At 36.1% G+C, this 16,704-nt stretch overlaps 1 protein-coding gene across 2 annotated transcripts in view; it reads right to left on the bottom strand.

The window, feature by feature from the left end:
- Positions 1–16,704, bottom strand: part of RALGAPB (Ral GTPase activating protein non-catalytic subunit beta) — an 83,266-nt gene that overhangs the window by 9,092 nt on the left and 57,470 nt on the right. For both annotated transcript variants that reach the window (XM_072631502.1, XM_072631503.1), the window contains exons 23-25: positions 11,981–12,139; positions 2,222–2,387; positions 1,384–1,506 (exon numbers count right to left, since the gene is read on the bottom strand). In XM_072631502.1, the coding sequence (XP_072487603.1) occupies positions 1,384–1,506; positions 2,222–2,387; positions 11,981–12,139 (448 nt within the window). The remainder of the gene's footprint in view (positions 1–1,383; positions 1,507–2,221; positions 2,388–11,980; positions 12,140–16,704) is intronic.

The raw sequence follows: 16,704 nt of genomic DNA, 5'->3' as shown, positions 1-16,704 counted from the left end.
AGGGGTTGGATCCAAAGGTGCTGTGATATATCTTAGCTAAATCAAGTGGCCCCAATTTATGGAGTAGACATTACATGACTTAAGAGGTCAAGAAAAGGCAAAATCTTTAGAGCATGAGATTTTAGGAAAGATTCAGGGAGGATATGTGCCTTGAAACAGACTTTGAAAGGTGTGATGAGAAGTAGTTATAACATTCTCTGAGATTAACAAACCATGACACACAATTACAACTACCATGCTACTTTAATAATACTCTGATTCCTTCTTCTACATTCCCACACTTTCGCCAAGTAAATACCTAGTTCCCTACTTCTACAAACTTAGCTGGCTAAAACCCAAGACTGATTCTTGTCCTATCAAGATGGATAAAAAGCCTTGATTGCATGTCGTCTCCCCCATCAGACTGTGACTCCTCTGAAAGCAGGTACTGTCTTTTGTCTTTCTTTGCATTCCTTGTGTTACGCTTGGCATGACGCCTGACATGCAGGAAGTGCTATAAGTGCCTGTAGAATGAATGATCAGGGCAGGAAATGTGCTTCAGAATCAAGGTTTCCTTAGAAAAATTGTCTTATATTTGCTCCACTTCTGTCCCTGCAAGTTTGATTCTTATGAATATTATAATTTCTGCTTTCTAATTAACAAATAAGTGGCAAAATCAATATCTGAACCCAAATTCACATAGAAAAAAGTCAGGGGGGACAGAAGAACAGTATGCTAGTCTGGAAAAGACTAAACCTGAGGGTGACTCATAAGGTTAGCTAGCCAATAAACGTTTATTAAGTGCTTAATATGTGCTAGCTGCTACGCTAAGCATTGAAACACAAAGAAAGGCAAAAACTAGTCATTGCCCTCAAGGAACTCCCATTCTAATGCAGGGAGACCAGGTGTAAAGAAGCTGATTTCAGAGAGGGATGGCGGTAGCAGCTGAGGGACGAGGGGAAAGGCTTCTGACACAAGGCTTGAGATGAGTCTCAAAGAAAGCTAAATCCATAAAGGAAGGAATGGAGTTCTAGTCTTGAAATGTAGAAAACACCTTTCCTAAATGACCTAGGTTTTTCCATGCCCAAAGATATAGGATTAGAACAAAAAACATCCTGAGCTCTCTATTAACTTGAAGAATGCATGCGAAAAATATGTAAAAGGACCATTCTGGATCAAGTAAAATCGTCAAAAATTGGAAAACAGGGCTGATCATAAGCAGTTATAAAAAAATAAGGCTTATTTTAAGTCTGAGATAGGTGAGGGATAACTTCTGGTAAAAAGTTATTGTAATGATGGTTAAAAATATAAAAGACACTTCGTTAAAAATTAAGAGGAAAAACATCTGTTTTGGATTACATATAGCAATACACAGAGGCAGAAGAATGCAGAAAATGTTCTTACTTAAAGATTCCACAGGTGAAGGAACAACAAACGCCATTTCTGTAAGGGCATCAGCATAATACAACACCTTTTTCTGTCCATTGAAAATACTTGCTCCAATATCTTCACATGGAACTATTTCCTCTAGGAATAAAAAACCAAGTGTTTTAAGGAGTATACAAGTTCAGCAGAATGCAAACTACCTGGTTTCATAACATTCACTAAAATAGACTAAGTCATCATTGTACAGTGGTAAAAGGGAAGTCTCTATCCATTCCTAGCTTTTATGTCAGAACATAGTATAAATATTCTAAAAAAGGGGTTTTCTACCAACTCTTTTGACCTTGTAAACTATAAAACCTAATTTGTTAGGTTTTGTAACAACTTTCCCATGTGATAACTAGTTTCTAGTTATTAGAGCCTTTACTTCAACAGCAGAAGGGAGGTAAGGGGGCACAGGTAAAACTCATTGTCTTACTGGGGAGGGATGAAAGAAGGGGAAAGAAGGAAAAGAATGAAAGAAAGAAGGAAGGAAAGAAGATAAATGGGGAGGGAGGAAGGAAGAAGGGGACCAGGCTGTGGGAAGGGCCAGGGTTGCCATTTTGGAAGGCATTTGTGTACATACTATGTTCTCCTATTTTTACGGCTTTCAGCAGTTGAGCACTGACAGTCTATATTTGGTTCCATTTTCTTCCTAGACAGCTTGAAAATTTAGTAAACTAAATTGTTTATATATTTCTCCTAATAGAAGTTGGGTAGAATAAAGGACATATTAGATATCATTGCTAAGTTTTAATAAAAAAAAGCAATCTGCCTCAAAATCTTAATTTTTTAGTTGAATAATATTATAAAGTTTTACCTTGTTCAGGTACATCAGTATCCCCATGAGTGTTAATAGACCAACTTGTTGAAACATGTCCAGTCCAACCAGGGTGCTTGCCTACATCCACTGACCAGCCAAGAGACAACAAAAATTCTAAGAAATGTGGTTGAACATTTTTGGAAGACTCAGCATTCTTCAGAATCTGAAACACATACCAGGAACAGGAATAATAATGGAAGGAACCAATTAAATAAATCTGAATTTAAAAATAAAAAACAATTTGATGACTTTTAAAAAATATTTGGTAACTTTTTAGTACCAGTTCACAACCATCTTAGTAAAGAGTCCTAAATACCCTTCCTTAGTTCAAAGAGAAGAACAACGGTAAAGTGGGATGTGTTTTCACTCTGGAAACCCTTTTCTACAATATATATACTACACAAATCAGGAGTAATAGTAAGATTTTTTTTTCATGGTCTTTAGCTGCCAGCATTCAAAGGGAGTGATCTGCTGACAAGACAAGGTAGTAAACTCTTCCTGGACTCACTTTAGGACCTCTGATTAAGTCAAAAGAATCAAGCAATTACTATTCAGAACAAAAGGGGAGAAGAGTATCCTGTATGAGTTCTGGGTACATATTTATTAAAACTTGGCCTTTTTATTCCTTGAATATCCTTAAAAAAATTATATGCATTCTAAAAAGCTTTGTAATAAACTTCATACAATTTAAATTCCATAAGATGTGAATCACCCCATAGATATTAATACAAATTTCTTTCACTGTTTTTTTTTTTTGCCACCAGTTTAATTTCTGTACATCCCATCCCTGGGCTACTTCTTAGCAAAAGTTTGTCTTTTATGCTATTTCCTCTATGATTTGTCAAGGATGCAATCTTTTCTTTCATCTACCTTTTAATTCTAACATTTTAAAAATGCTTTCATATTCTCCTTGAGTCCTTTTTCATTTGATTTCATATTCTGGCCTCTACCACCTCTATCTATGTCCTGAATCTGATCCCTCTAAATCCTAAATATTTCTTTATATTCTAGCCTGGTAATCTGGTCCACATTAAAAATAAATTACCCCTAGAACCAGTGTCTCTGATAAAGACCTCATTTCTAAAGTACATAGAGAAGTGAATCAAATTTATAAAAATACAAGTCATTCTCCAGCTGATAAATGGTTAAAGGATATGAGCAGGCTGTTTTCAGATGAAGAAATTAAAGCTATCTATAGTCATATGAAAAAATGTTCTAAATCACTACTAATTAGAGAAATTAAAACCAAAACAAACCTGAGGTACCATATCATACCTATCAGATTGGCTAACGTGACAAAACAAGAAAATGATAAATGCTGGAGAAGATGTGGGATAATCAGAACACTAAGGCATTGTTTTGAAGTTATGAACTAACCCAACCATTCTGGAGGACAATTTGGAACTATGCCCAAACGGCTATAAAAATGTGCATACCCTTTGATCCAGCAATATTGGTTCTGGGACTGTATCCCAAAGAAATCATAAAAATGGGGAAGGGTCCCACATGTACAAAAATATGTGTAGTAGCTCTCTTTGTGGTGGCCAGAAACTGGAAATCGAGGGATGCCCATCAACTGGGGAATGGCTGAACAAGTTGTGGTATACGAATGTAATGGAATACTATTGTGCTATAAGAAATGATGAACAGGAAGACTTCAGAGAGACCTGCAAGGACTTATATGAACTGATGCTGAGTGAAAGAAGCAGAACTAGGAGAACACTGTACACAGTAACAACCACAGTGTGCAAGGAATTTTTCTGGTAGACTTAGCCCTTCACAGCAATGTAAGGACCCAAAACATTCCCAAAGGACTCTTGAAGCAAAATGCCATCCACATCCAGAGAAAGAACTATGGAATTGGAAAGCAGAATGAAGCAGAATATTTTCTCTTGTGTTATGTTTTGTTTTGTTTTTCTCATGGTTTCTCCCATTCATTTTAATTCTTCTATGCAACATGACTAATGGGAAAATGTGCTTAATAAGAACGTATGTGTAGAACCCATATAAGATGGCATGTCATCTCAGGGAGGGAGTGGGAGAAAATGCAAGACTTATGGAAGTGACTGTAGAAAACTGAAAACAAATAAATTAATAATTGAAAAAAAAAGACATGAATTGAAGCTAAGTGAAGTGAGCAGAACCAGGAGAACACTGTACACAATAACAGCCACTTTATGCCATGACTAACTTTGATAGACTTATCTCTTCTTAGCACTGCAAAGCTCTAAGATAACTCCAAAAGACTAATGATGGAAAATGCTAACCACAACCAGAAAAAGAAGTATGCAGTCTGAATGCAGACTGAAGCATACGATTTGCCCTTTTTTTGTTTCTTCTTTCTCATGGTTCTTCCCATTGGTTCTAATTCTTCTTTACAACATGACAAATGTGAAAATAGTTTTAATATGAATGTATATATTGAGCCTTTATCAATTTATACAACATCTTGAGGTGGGAAAGGGAAGAGATGGGGTGAAAATTTGGAACTCAAAATTTTATGGAAGTGAATGTTGAAAACTAAAAGTAAATAAATAATTAAAAAAAAATTACTGACTTAGCCATTATCAACACCACCTCCAAAAACAAATAAATATAAAACAAGGGGTAAAATTTCATCCCAAACTCTTAGCATTTCAATAAGACAGTGTAATGTTAATTAAAGAGTTAAAGATTTTCACTACTTATTGATGGGCCTGCCCATTAAGGGAAACTTGAAAAGGGGAGGTCCACATCTTTTGCCAATTTCTAATGAGGCAGGGTTCAAGGGCTGTGATGCCCTCTGGCTCTTTAAAGTGCATAAATACTCTGAGCTGAGGTTTTACTTTGGGGTTTATTCATTGGAAGTGTTTGTCTGGCCAGATGAGACTCGGGGTAGCCACTAAGGAGTTCCCCCCATATTTGAAAATGCAGATGTAGGTGCTTTTCTCTCTGGTAACTATGTATGTATGGTTAGACAGTTGGGTCTGTCTGTTGATCTGTGATGTATGTACTACTTGTGGTCAGACAGTTGGAAGCCCTGTCTGTTGATCTTTATTTTTCTGTTTATATTTTCTCTGAAGTTCAGGGTGCTGACTTTCCCCTCTGAACTAAGTGAATGACATATATGCTTGATTAAAGTGATTGTTGACCCCTCAAAAGTTGCTTTCCTTTTAGAAAAGCAGATCTTAAGAACCTGTACAGCAGGCCTTCCTGTGTACGTCAGTATCCTTGCTGTTACAGGCAGAATAAACAAATTTAAACATTAAGCAGCACAAGTCAAGCTAACTTTATTTATTTTTTGAAAACAGGGTTGCATAGTCTCTAATAGCCAATAAATTTCTATGTGCTAGAAAAAGGGAAATGGAGTTTCATCTGTAATTTCTGAAGACTTATTTCAATGTAAACCAAATTAATTTACTTGGAAATTTATCCTTCTACTTGAGCAACTTAGGCAGAGAAAATGAAATCTCCACAGACAAAAAAACCTCTCAAATCTTGCCACTAAATACATAAACAAGCAAACCCCAGATTTATGTGACTGATAGTTCAGAGGAAATCTATAGATACTATTTACCTAGATTTTAGCTAAGCATTTGTCTAAAACTTTTATCTATTCTTTCAGATTAAGTTGCAAGGACATAGGTTAGACAACAGGACAGTTGTAAAGATTCAGAGTTAGTTCAGAGTTTGCTAGTAAAGGGCATCAAATATCTATTCTTGGGCCCAGGCTATTTAACATTTTTATCAATAACTAGAATAAAGGCATTGACAGAAGTCTTATTAAATTTGGAGATGACTCAAAGCTGGAAGGGATAGGTAATGCATTTAATGAAAGGATCTAAAAAGATCTTGACAGGCTAAACACAGTGAGGTGAAACTAAGAAGATAAAATTTGATCAGGATAATTTAAGACAGCCCTACAGAGAGGAAAGAGTTCTGGGTTTAGAAAATCCTACATCTGACACTTGCTGTGCCACCCTGAACAAATTACTTAAGCTCTATAAAATTCAGGCAATTCTCTATGATTTATTAAATTGGAGACAGGTTAGATTCAATATAGAGAGGAAGGTAGGGAGGGAGTTTCTCAAGCTAACCAAAACATAGGTCCTTTGCATATATGTAAAAGTTTCATGCTTGTGTTACAAAAAATTAACTTCACAAATATAAAATAGGGGAGACAAGGTCACATTTTTGGTATATGAAAATTTGAGAGTTTTTATGGACTACATAATGTTAATAGTATGCTGTAGCAGCTAAAAAATCTAATGCCCTTTTGTGCTGCACTGGGAGGCACAGTGTTCAGAGCAATGGTGATGAAAGTTCATACTATAATTTGTTCTCATCAGACTAGATCTGTAGTACTTCCTTTTCTTCTGGGCATCACATTTTAAGAAGAACATTGATAAGCTGGAGAGTGCCCAGAAGAAGGTGTGGCCAGGACCATGAAGGGCCTTAAGATAATATGCTATATGAATATTGGTTGAAGAAACTGAGCATATTTAGCCTGTAGTCGAGAAGATCTGAGATAGGGAAGTGATGGCTGTTTTCAAATACCTGAACACCTGTCAATAAGGAAGAGATTAAAGTTGTTTTGCCCACAGGGCACAATTAGCAACAGTGGGTAAAAATTTCAATAGGGGAAATTCTGACTCACATTAAGCAAAACTTTTCTAATAAAAATGGAATGGGCTGCCTAAGTAGATCACACCTCTTTAAGCAAAGGCTGTATATCCACTTGTTGGGTATGCTGGAGAGGAAATCTTGGTCAGATATAAGCTGGACTAGATGGTCTCTGAGGTCCTTTCCAATTTGGATCTGGTGATTCTGAAAGAAAATATTTTTGCGCTCCCTTCCAAAACGGCCCAAAGCATTAACATCTTTTGGCTTTTTTCTCCTTCCTCTTGTGTTTCTTTAAAAAAAAAAAAAAAAGTAGGAGCTGGAGCCAAGATGGCAGAGAGAAGCCAGAAAGTGGCCTGAACTCTCCCTAGTTTTCCTTGGAGACAATGTTAAATCAAGCCTCTAAAAAAATTCTGGAGCAAAAGAATCCACAAAAAGACAGAGTGAAACAATTTTACAGCCCAAAATAACTCAGAAGAACTTCAGGAAAGGTCTGTCTCACTTGGGTAAAAGGGGAGCACAGTCCAGTACTGGTGGTGTCCAGGCAAGCCAGCAAGAGGCTCTTAGCCACAGCAAAGATCAGCAATAGGCCCCACAGTCCTGGCTCAGCAGGTGAGTGGCACAGCAAGTCAACTGTGAAGCCTCCAGCCTCAGTGCAGAAGACAAACTGCCAGCCCAGGAACCCAGGGCACAATAGGCACAACTAGGCTAGACCATCCCAATGCAGTGGGCAAGCTTCCAGCCCGAAAGGCTCCGGCATAGATAGTGACCAGGTCCCTAACCCGCAATGCAAGAAGCTTGGGACAGTACCCCAGGAGTAGAGCTCAACCTTTTAAAATGAACAAAAAAGAAAAAAAAAAGCTCTGACCATAGAAAGCTACTATGACGACAAAGAAGATTCAAATACAAACTCACAAAAGGACAACAATGTCAAGATGCCTATATGTGAAGCCTCAAAGGGGAATATGAATTGGTCTCAGGCCCAAAAAGTCCTCTTGGAAGAGCACAAAAAGGATTTTAAAACTCTAGTAAGAGAAGTAGAAGAAAAATTGGGAAAGAAATAAGATATATGCAAGAGAATTATGAAAAAAAGAATGAACAATTTGGGAAAGGAAGCACAAAAACTGACTAAAGAAAAAAACTCCACAAAAAATAGAAAACAACTCCCTTAAAATTAGAATTGGCCAAATGGAAAAGGAAGTAAGAAAGCAAAATGAAGAAAATAATACATTAAAAATTAGAATTGGGCAAATGGAAGCTAATGACTCTATGAGACATCAAGAATCAGAGAAACAAAATCAAAAGAATGAAAAAACAGAGGAAAATGTAAAATACCTCACTGGAAAATTAAAGAATTATTGGACTACCTTCTTGAAGGTCACAATCAAAAAAAAGAGCCCAGAGAGCATCTTTCAAGAAATTAACAAAGAAAACTGCCCTAATATCCTAAAATCAGAGGGCAAAATAATCAGTGAAAGACTCCATCGATCACCTCCTTAAAGACAGCCCCAAATGAAAACTCCAAGGAATACTGTAGCCGAATTCCAGAACTATCAGGTCAAAGAGAAAATACTGCAAGCAGCCAGAAAGAAACAATTCAAATATCAAGGAGCCACAGTCAGGATTACACACGACTTAGCAACTTCTACATAAAAAGATTGGAGGGCTTGGCATATGATATTCTGGAAGGCAAAGAAGCTTGGATTACAACCAAGAATCAACCATCTAGCAAAACTGAACATTATCTTTCAGGGTGAAAGATGGATATCCAATGAAATAGAGTACTTTCAAACTTTCCTGATGAAAAGACCAGAACTGAACAGAAAATTTGATCTTCAAATGCAAGACTCAAGAAGATAAAAAAGTAAACAGGAAAGAAAAAACAAACATGGTATTCAATAAGGTTAAACTGTTTACATCCCTACATGGGAAGATGATACTTGTAACGCTTGAGAACTGTCTCTCTATTAGGGCAGTTAGAAGGCGTACACTTCAAAGTGTGGACATAATTTGACTTTGATGTGATGATAAAAAAACTTAAGAAGGTTGAGAAAAAGGACTGTATTGGGAGAAGAAGAAAAAAGGAGACAGAATGGGGTCAATTATAATCACATAAAGAAGCACAGAAGACCTATTACAACACAGGGAAAAAAGGGAGGGGGATGAACATTGCTTGAACCTTAATCTCACTGGATTTGGTTCAAAGAGGGAATAACATACACAATTAGTTGAACAGAGAAATCTATCTTGCCTAGAGAGAAGCAGGAGGGGAAAGGAGAAAGAAGAGGGAGGGTGGGCTGACAGAAGAAAGGGCAGACTGGAGAACATGGTGGTCAGAAGCAAAACACTGGTGAAGAGGGACAGGGTGAAAGGAGAGAGCAAAGTATAAAAAGGGGAGAAATAAGACAGAGGGAATCACAGTTAGTAATCATAACTGTGACTCTGAATGGAATGAATTCTCCCATAAAACAAGAGCAAATAACAGAGTGGATTAAAGACCAGAATCCTACAATATGATGTCTACAAGAAACACATCTGAAATGGAGAAACACACTCAGAATAAAGATAAAAGACTGGAACAGAATACATTATGCTTCAGCTGAAGTAAAAAAAAAAGCAGGGGTAGCAACCCTGATCTCAGACAAAGCAAAAGCAAAAACAGATCCAGTTAAAAGAGACAAGACAATAAACTATATCTTGCTAAAAAGTACCATAGAAAATGATGTAACATCAATATTAAACATATGCATCCAAATTCTTGGGATAAAGTAATAGCAATGGTATCATGAGTCAAAAATTATGATTAGTTTTGTGAGTTAAATACTGTTTTCAAATGTTTGCATTAGAATTCAAAATCCCATCAACAACATAGTAGAAAACCTGTTTTCCCACAGCTTTACCAACATTTGGCTTTATTGCCAAAAAAATATTTATTTATTTTTGCTATTTTTGTCATCATAAAGTCAGTTTATCTTAAGATTGTTTGGATTTTCATTTCTCTGACGATTAGGGGATTTGAACATTCTGTCAATACTTTCTATTTCTTCTATCATAAACTGTCTGTTCATGTCCCTTGATCTCTAGTTCATACTTTTTAAGTCTTCCTTTCTGATACTTGTATGCATCTGAATTTCTTGGCTCCTAAGATGCAAGAAGAAATGCTACACAATTTTAATGCTGGAAAGAGTATTTCAGATCATCTGGTGCAACTCCTTCAATCTGAAAGGTGAGGAAGCTGAAGCTCCAAGATATTAAAGGGCTTTAAGAGCAAGGTCACACAGCAAGTGATAGAACCAGGACGCTCACTCCATCCTCTACTCTCTGTCCCAACCCATTCTTCTTATACAACACTGTTACACAATCTAGTGTGTGAGTTCTACCATGCTATCTAGAAGCATGTTTTTCAATGCTAAATATGTAAGGAACGGCTGTGCATTAAGGCATTACAATTTTTTACTCAGCAGATGAGGATCCCACTTCAAAGCCTTTAAAGAGAATTAACTGAGCAGGAAATGACAAAGGTATAACAAATTTTCACTTGTACATTTGCTGACAGTTTATTATACAAAACTAATAACTATGAAGTCAATCATATGCATCACCTAATCTTAGTCAAGCATAGTACTTTATAAGACCTCAAAATGGTGAATGAATTGATTTAAATGGTCCTTTTAACCAAAAATGTATAAATCTGACAATAGAGATGCTATATCAGAAATATTTTATTTTTCTGTATGATTGACTTTAACTGTCATTGGACCTTGAGAATCATTCTTCTAACAAACATTTTATTAAGTGCTTACTGTGTACAGGGTACAGTGCAATGTGCTAGGAAAGAAACAAAGTTTAGAAAACAATGCCTCTGTCTAAGTGGGTTTTAAAATATTTCTGCTTTATCTGTGTCAATTGTTGTCATTCAGTTGTATCTGACTCTTTGTGACCCTGTTTTGGGGTTTTCTTTACAAAGACATTGGGGTGGTTTGCCATGTTCTTTTCCAGCTCATTGTAAGGATAAGGAGTTGAGGCAAACAAGGTTAAGTGACTTGCCTATGCCTAGGGTTCACATAGCTAGGAAGTGTCTGAGGCCAGATTTGAACTCAGAAAGATGAGTCTTCCTGATTTCAGGTCCAGTGCGCTATCCACTATACCACCTACCTGTACCTCTATGTTAATTAATAATCTATAAATAAGCACTGAGATATTCTAAAAGAGCTGAGTTTATAAGATTTTATTTTTAACAGTACTTATGGAGTCAGAGCCAGGCCAGACAGGATCATAAGCAATGCCTCCAAAACTCAGAATACATTTCTCTTCTCACCTCTTCCCCCTTGGAATCCTGAGCTTCCAAGCCCAGATGCTTTGCTTGATCCCTACAGTTGTTAATGTTATATTTGCTTATCTACATACATGTTATAGCCCTCAGTGCCATGAAACTAAGACTTTAATAAATGTTTGCAACTGAATGTTAACACTTAGAATGTGTAAAAATATTACCTCACTATTGGGGTCTTATAGCTGAATTCTTGCTATCGATGTTACAGAGCAACAAAATACCTAAGAAGGACAGGTGATCAATTTATTTAAGTATCTCTGTGAAGGCTTTTCTAACTGTATATTTAATTTTAATTTAATTGGAAATGACAGAATGGAGTAAAATCCAAACCTAGCTACTTAAAAAAATCAGAAACATCTCATTAAAATATGTGAACAGAGATAAAATGTACCTAACATTCATTAAACAATTACCACGTGCAAAACAATTACCATGTGCAAAGCATTTCATTTTTTCAACTAAAAAAATCAAACATCTACTTTAGAGTATAAACTCCTTGATACCAGTGATTATTTCATTTTTGTATTTGAATTCTTAGCACTTAGTACAGTGACTAGTACATAGCAGTTACTTAACAATGCCTGCTGATTTTGAATTTCAAAAAAAGCTTACCTATATTTATTGTAAATTACTCACTTTTGACTATCACTCTCAAATTTCATATGACAAGAAGAAAAAATGAGCACAGAAGATTATGATACTAATAGCCTTAGCCTGTATTCCCTTAAAAAATTAAGGCCTACCGTATTTGGGAAAAAATGAACATTTTTTAAGCGTTAATAAAGATGGCAGAAAAGATGTTGTGATATATCCAGAACACTTACCTCTTGACTTGTTTTCTGGCATGCTTTCATGTAGAAAATAAAAACTGTATCAAAGGGGCGACATGGTAAGAGATCCAAATAGCCAATGTCATCAAAAAATCCAGATATTGTTGAGTCAAGTGCAATTAGGTGAGGAGGTAGACGACTATTTGCAGGCTCCTTTCCATCCAAAAACAAACGGAATAAAACAAACTATTTTAAATTTCTATTATCAGTCAAAGAATTAGTGTAAGTAAATAAGTTTAACATCTATTTTAAAATAAATCTCCTTTTAATTATCAAATAGTCTGAAGACAGCACAAACTAAAAAGGAGTCCCATTAATAATAATAATAATAGCTAGTATATATATCGTACTTAAAGTGCTTTAGAAGTGTCTCATTTTATCTACACAACTCTGAGGTCGGTGCTACTATTTTGTTATTCTATGTTATGCTATTCTTCATCTTTACAGATTAAGAAACTGAGACAGAGTAAGAGACTTGCCCACAGTCATACAACTACTAAGTGTCTGAGGCAGAATTCGAACTCAAGCTTTCCTGATCCCAGGTCTGATGTCCTATCCATTGGAACTAATATGTATTGTCTTAAAATGATACACTCATCTTAAAATGATACACTTATTTATGTTATAGCTGTAGATTGAAGGTCAGCTAATAGTTACTGTAAAGACAGAACAATAAATACCCTTCTGTTAAGTCTTTTATTCTAAGGGGAATTTTGCTTTAAGGTTGTGAATTCTGAAATATCCTGAAATGTTCTATACTTTTACATCTCACATATTACAACAGGTACCAAATAAACAATCCAGTGCTAATGGTTCTAGCTTAAGTAAATTAGCATTTGAAATAATAATGTTAATGATACACATTCATGAAACACTTTTCTTATAATCATTCTGAGGTAAATAGTATGTAATTCCCACTTAATAAATGAAGGAACCACAGAGGCTTAGAGAGTATAAGTAGATTTGCCCATGGTCACACAGGTAACATTGGATTGGAAGCCTGATCTCTGCTTCCTTTACACCACTTGACTGTTTAGGCTGAGGAGAAACAGTAAACAATGATCTCTCTGCTGCATATACTAGCTAGAATTCATCTTTGAAAAAACAAACAAAACACCAAACTTGTTCTGGTTGTTTTGTTTTTACATTACTTTGATTTCCAAATACACCATTCCCTGATCTTCTATCAAGCCAGCCCTTGTAATAAAGAATTTGAAAGGCAAAAAAAAAGGAGTTCCACCAAAATCAACTGAAATACATCATTAGCCAGGTCTGACAGCATAGGCCATATATAATTCAGTCATTTAACAAAATTACACGTTTTCTTAGTAAGGTATAATGGAGGAAGATAAAAAAGGACAATTCTACAACATTGCCACTCCCCCCTTTCCTAATTTCAGAATAGGTGGAAATGAAGGGAACTCTCAATAAACCAATGTTTTGGACTAGCTCTATACCCTTTGAAGTTTAATCTTCACAGTAGGTATAAAATAGGAAGTATTTCTGGACAGTTCAACTGAGCAGTGATCTTCAAAGTATATTAAGAACCCACAGCTTGCTAATGATCAAATGAGATAATACTTGTGAAGTGTTTAGCACAGTGCCTGTTATAGTAGGCACTTAATAAATGCTTATTCTCTTCTCTTCTCTTCCCCTAGTGTCATGGATATAAATGATAGAGTCCATAAGATGGATTCTCTGTGCATCACTATGTTCTCAAAATATATCAATTCACATATGACAACATGCTAATCGTATTGGATCACTGCTGTTGTTCAGTTTTTCAGTCATGTATGACACGTCGTGATTCCATTTAGGGTTTTGTTGCCCACTGCCTTCTCCAGCTCATTTTACAGATGAGGAAACTGAGGCAAACAGGGTTAAGTGACTTGCCCAGGGTTGCACAGCTACTCAGCATCTGAGGCCAGACTCAGGAAGATGAGTCTTGACTCTAGGTCTGGCACTGTATCCAATGTGCCACTTAACTGCCCATTCAATCCCTAGAACACTATAAATTCTCCTTTATGAAATCTGCAGAAACACAAGAGTGCTCTATATAAACTCACTTAGACCAAAACAGATAAAAAATATATACTGCCTAAAATATGACTTGCAATCAGCTAAGCAGTCCATTAATGAACTGAGTCCAGGACTGAGTAGGTGGTAGAGATATGGATAGACTGATTTGGAAACTGCGTACTGCTTTCAATGATTTAAATTCCTCAGCACAGCAAAAGTATATCTCTAACACTAGGGTTTTCACAATGGCACTATATATGGCTAACAAGTCACAGAACATCATGCTTGCAGAAGAATCAAAATTATAAGCATTGCTAAGGGTAATGGAATACATGGTGGACATAACAGATAGCACACTGCTAGTGATAATGTTCAGGTTATTAGTGGGATAAAAGGCATTATTGTGGACATTTATGAGCACAAAAGGCGGCGGGCTGGTCAAACAACAAAAAAAGATGAGACAGGCAGCCTGAGTGGTATGGAGATATTATCAAGATATTAAAAGAACAGAAGGCAGATCTCTCATTGTTGGATAGACCACCATAGAATCTCAGGAATAGACAAGACAGACAAGAATACTTCAGTATGAGAAAGACTGAAAAAGATATGATTTGCATTGGTGGAAAGGGTAATCAGACTAATAATTAAATGTCAAATGTCAAATAAGTCCCCATGTTGATCCATGGAATAGACCAAATGAAAATTCTAAGCCAAAACAGGTCTAAGATAGAAAAAGATAAGACAGTTATGATTCCGAGGATCCTACACTTGAGAGAAATATGCCATTTTCAAACTACTGCTACTGACATCTCTTCCAGTTTGGTTTAGGGCTAAGGTAAGGATGCTGCATATAGGCCCAAGGATGGCAAAGTAAAAGGACAGTATTAAAGAGGATTATATCCAAAGAGATGATCCTGCTCTTTTCTCCCTAATAGTAATAACCTTGTAATAAAAGATCTTGATTCTAAATGTCTAGAAATTCTAAAAGTAATAGAACTGTCTTGCTTTTGTTCTCCCCTGGATCACGAAACTATGGGCAGGGTTACTCAAGACAGACAGGTGATAATGGAGAGTTCTGATAAAAAGTGATCCACTGGAGAAGGAAATGGCAAATCGCTCTAGTCTCTTTGCCAAGAAACCCCACAATGATAAAATGATAATAGACAGGACATTGGAAGATAAGCCCCTTAGGACAGAAGGTGACCAATATGTTACTGGGGAAGAGTGGAGGACAAAGTACAAGCAGCTCCAGAAAGAATGAAACATCTGGGCCAAAACCTAAAGTAAGCTCAGCTGTGAATATGTCTGATGATGAAAGGAAAGTCCAATCCTATAAAGATCAATATTGCATAGTAATCTGGATAATAAGACCTATGAACCTTATGTGGCAAGCTGGAAGTGGTCAAGCAGGAGATGAAAATGAATGAGAATGGATAAATTTAATTCATTACATATACTACTGTGGGCAAGAATCCCTTAGAAGAAATGGAATAGCCTTCACAGTCAACAAAAGGGTGAGAAAAGCAGTACTGGGTATAATCTTGAAAATGACAGAATAATATCTGTTTGAATCCAAGGCAAACTGTTTGACATCATTGGATACAAGTCTATACTTCAACCACTGATGTCAAAGAGGCCAAAGTTGTTCAATTCTATGAAGACACACAACAACTAGAAATAACACTCCAAAAAAAGATGTCACATTCACCATAAAGAATTGAAGTGCGAAAGTAGAAAATCAAAAGATAACTGGAATAGGAAGCACATTTGACCTTGAAGTACAAAATAAAATAGGGCAGAGACTAATAGAGTTTTGTTAAGATGACTTATGGGCCATAGCAAACACTTTTTTTCAACAACTCAAAAGATGACTCTACACATGGACATCACCAGATGGTGATCAGACTGATTATATACTTTGCAACCAAAGGTGGAAAAGTTCTATACAGTCATTTAAAATAAGACCTGGAAATTATGTGGCTCAGATTATGTTTTTTTTTATTGCAAAATTCAGACTTAAAGTGAAGAAAGACCAAAATGACATCCCTTATGAATATGAAGTAGAGGCAATGAATATATTTAAGGGATTAGATCTGATACAGTGCCTGAAGAACTATGGACAGAGGTTCACGGTATTACACAGGAGGCTACAACAAAAAACATTCCAAAGAAAAAGAAGTGTATGAAAGCAAAATGGCTATCTGAGGAGATTTTATAAATAGCTGGGAAAGAAGGAAAGTGAAAGGTAAAGGAGAAAAGGAAAAATATACCCAACTGGATACAGAATTCCACAGAACAGCAAGAACAGAATAAAATTTTCTTAAATAAGTAATACAAACAAAGAAGAAAACAAGGTGAGATCTTTCAAGAAAATTAGAGATATCAAGGGAACATTTCATGCAAAACAGGTATGATAAAAGACAAAAATGGTAGGGAGTTAGGTGGCAAGAATATACAGAAGAATTGAAAAATATTAACATCACTGATAACCACTGTGGTGTGGTTACTGATCTAGAGACATACATCCTGGAGAATGAAGCTAAGTGGGCCTTAGGAAGCATCATTAACAATAAGGCTAGTAGAGGTGACAGAATTCCAACTGAGCTATTTAAAATCCTAAAAGATGATTCTTTTAAAGCACGACATTTAGTATGCCAGCAAATTTGGAAAACACAACAATGGCCACTGGATTGGAAAAG

Source organism: Notamacropus eugenii, chromosome 1 (assembly GCF_028372415.1).
Source record: "Notamacropus eugenii isolate mMacEug1 chromosome 1, mMacEug1.pri_v2, whole genome shotgun sequence".
Classification (NCBI taxonomy): Eukaryota; Metazoa; Chordata; class Mammalia; order Diprotodontia; family Macropodidae; genus Notamacropus; species Notamacropus eugenii.
The sequence above is the reverse complement of the archived record's forward strand: the minus strand, read 5'-3'. Positions and strand labels throughout refer to the sequence as shown.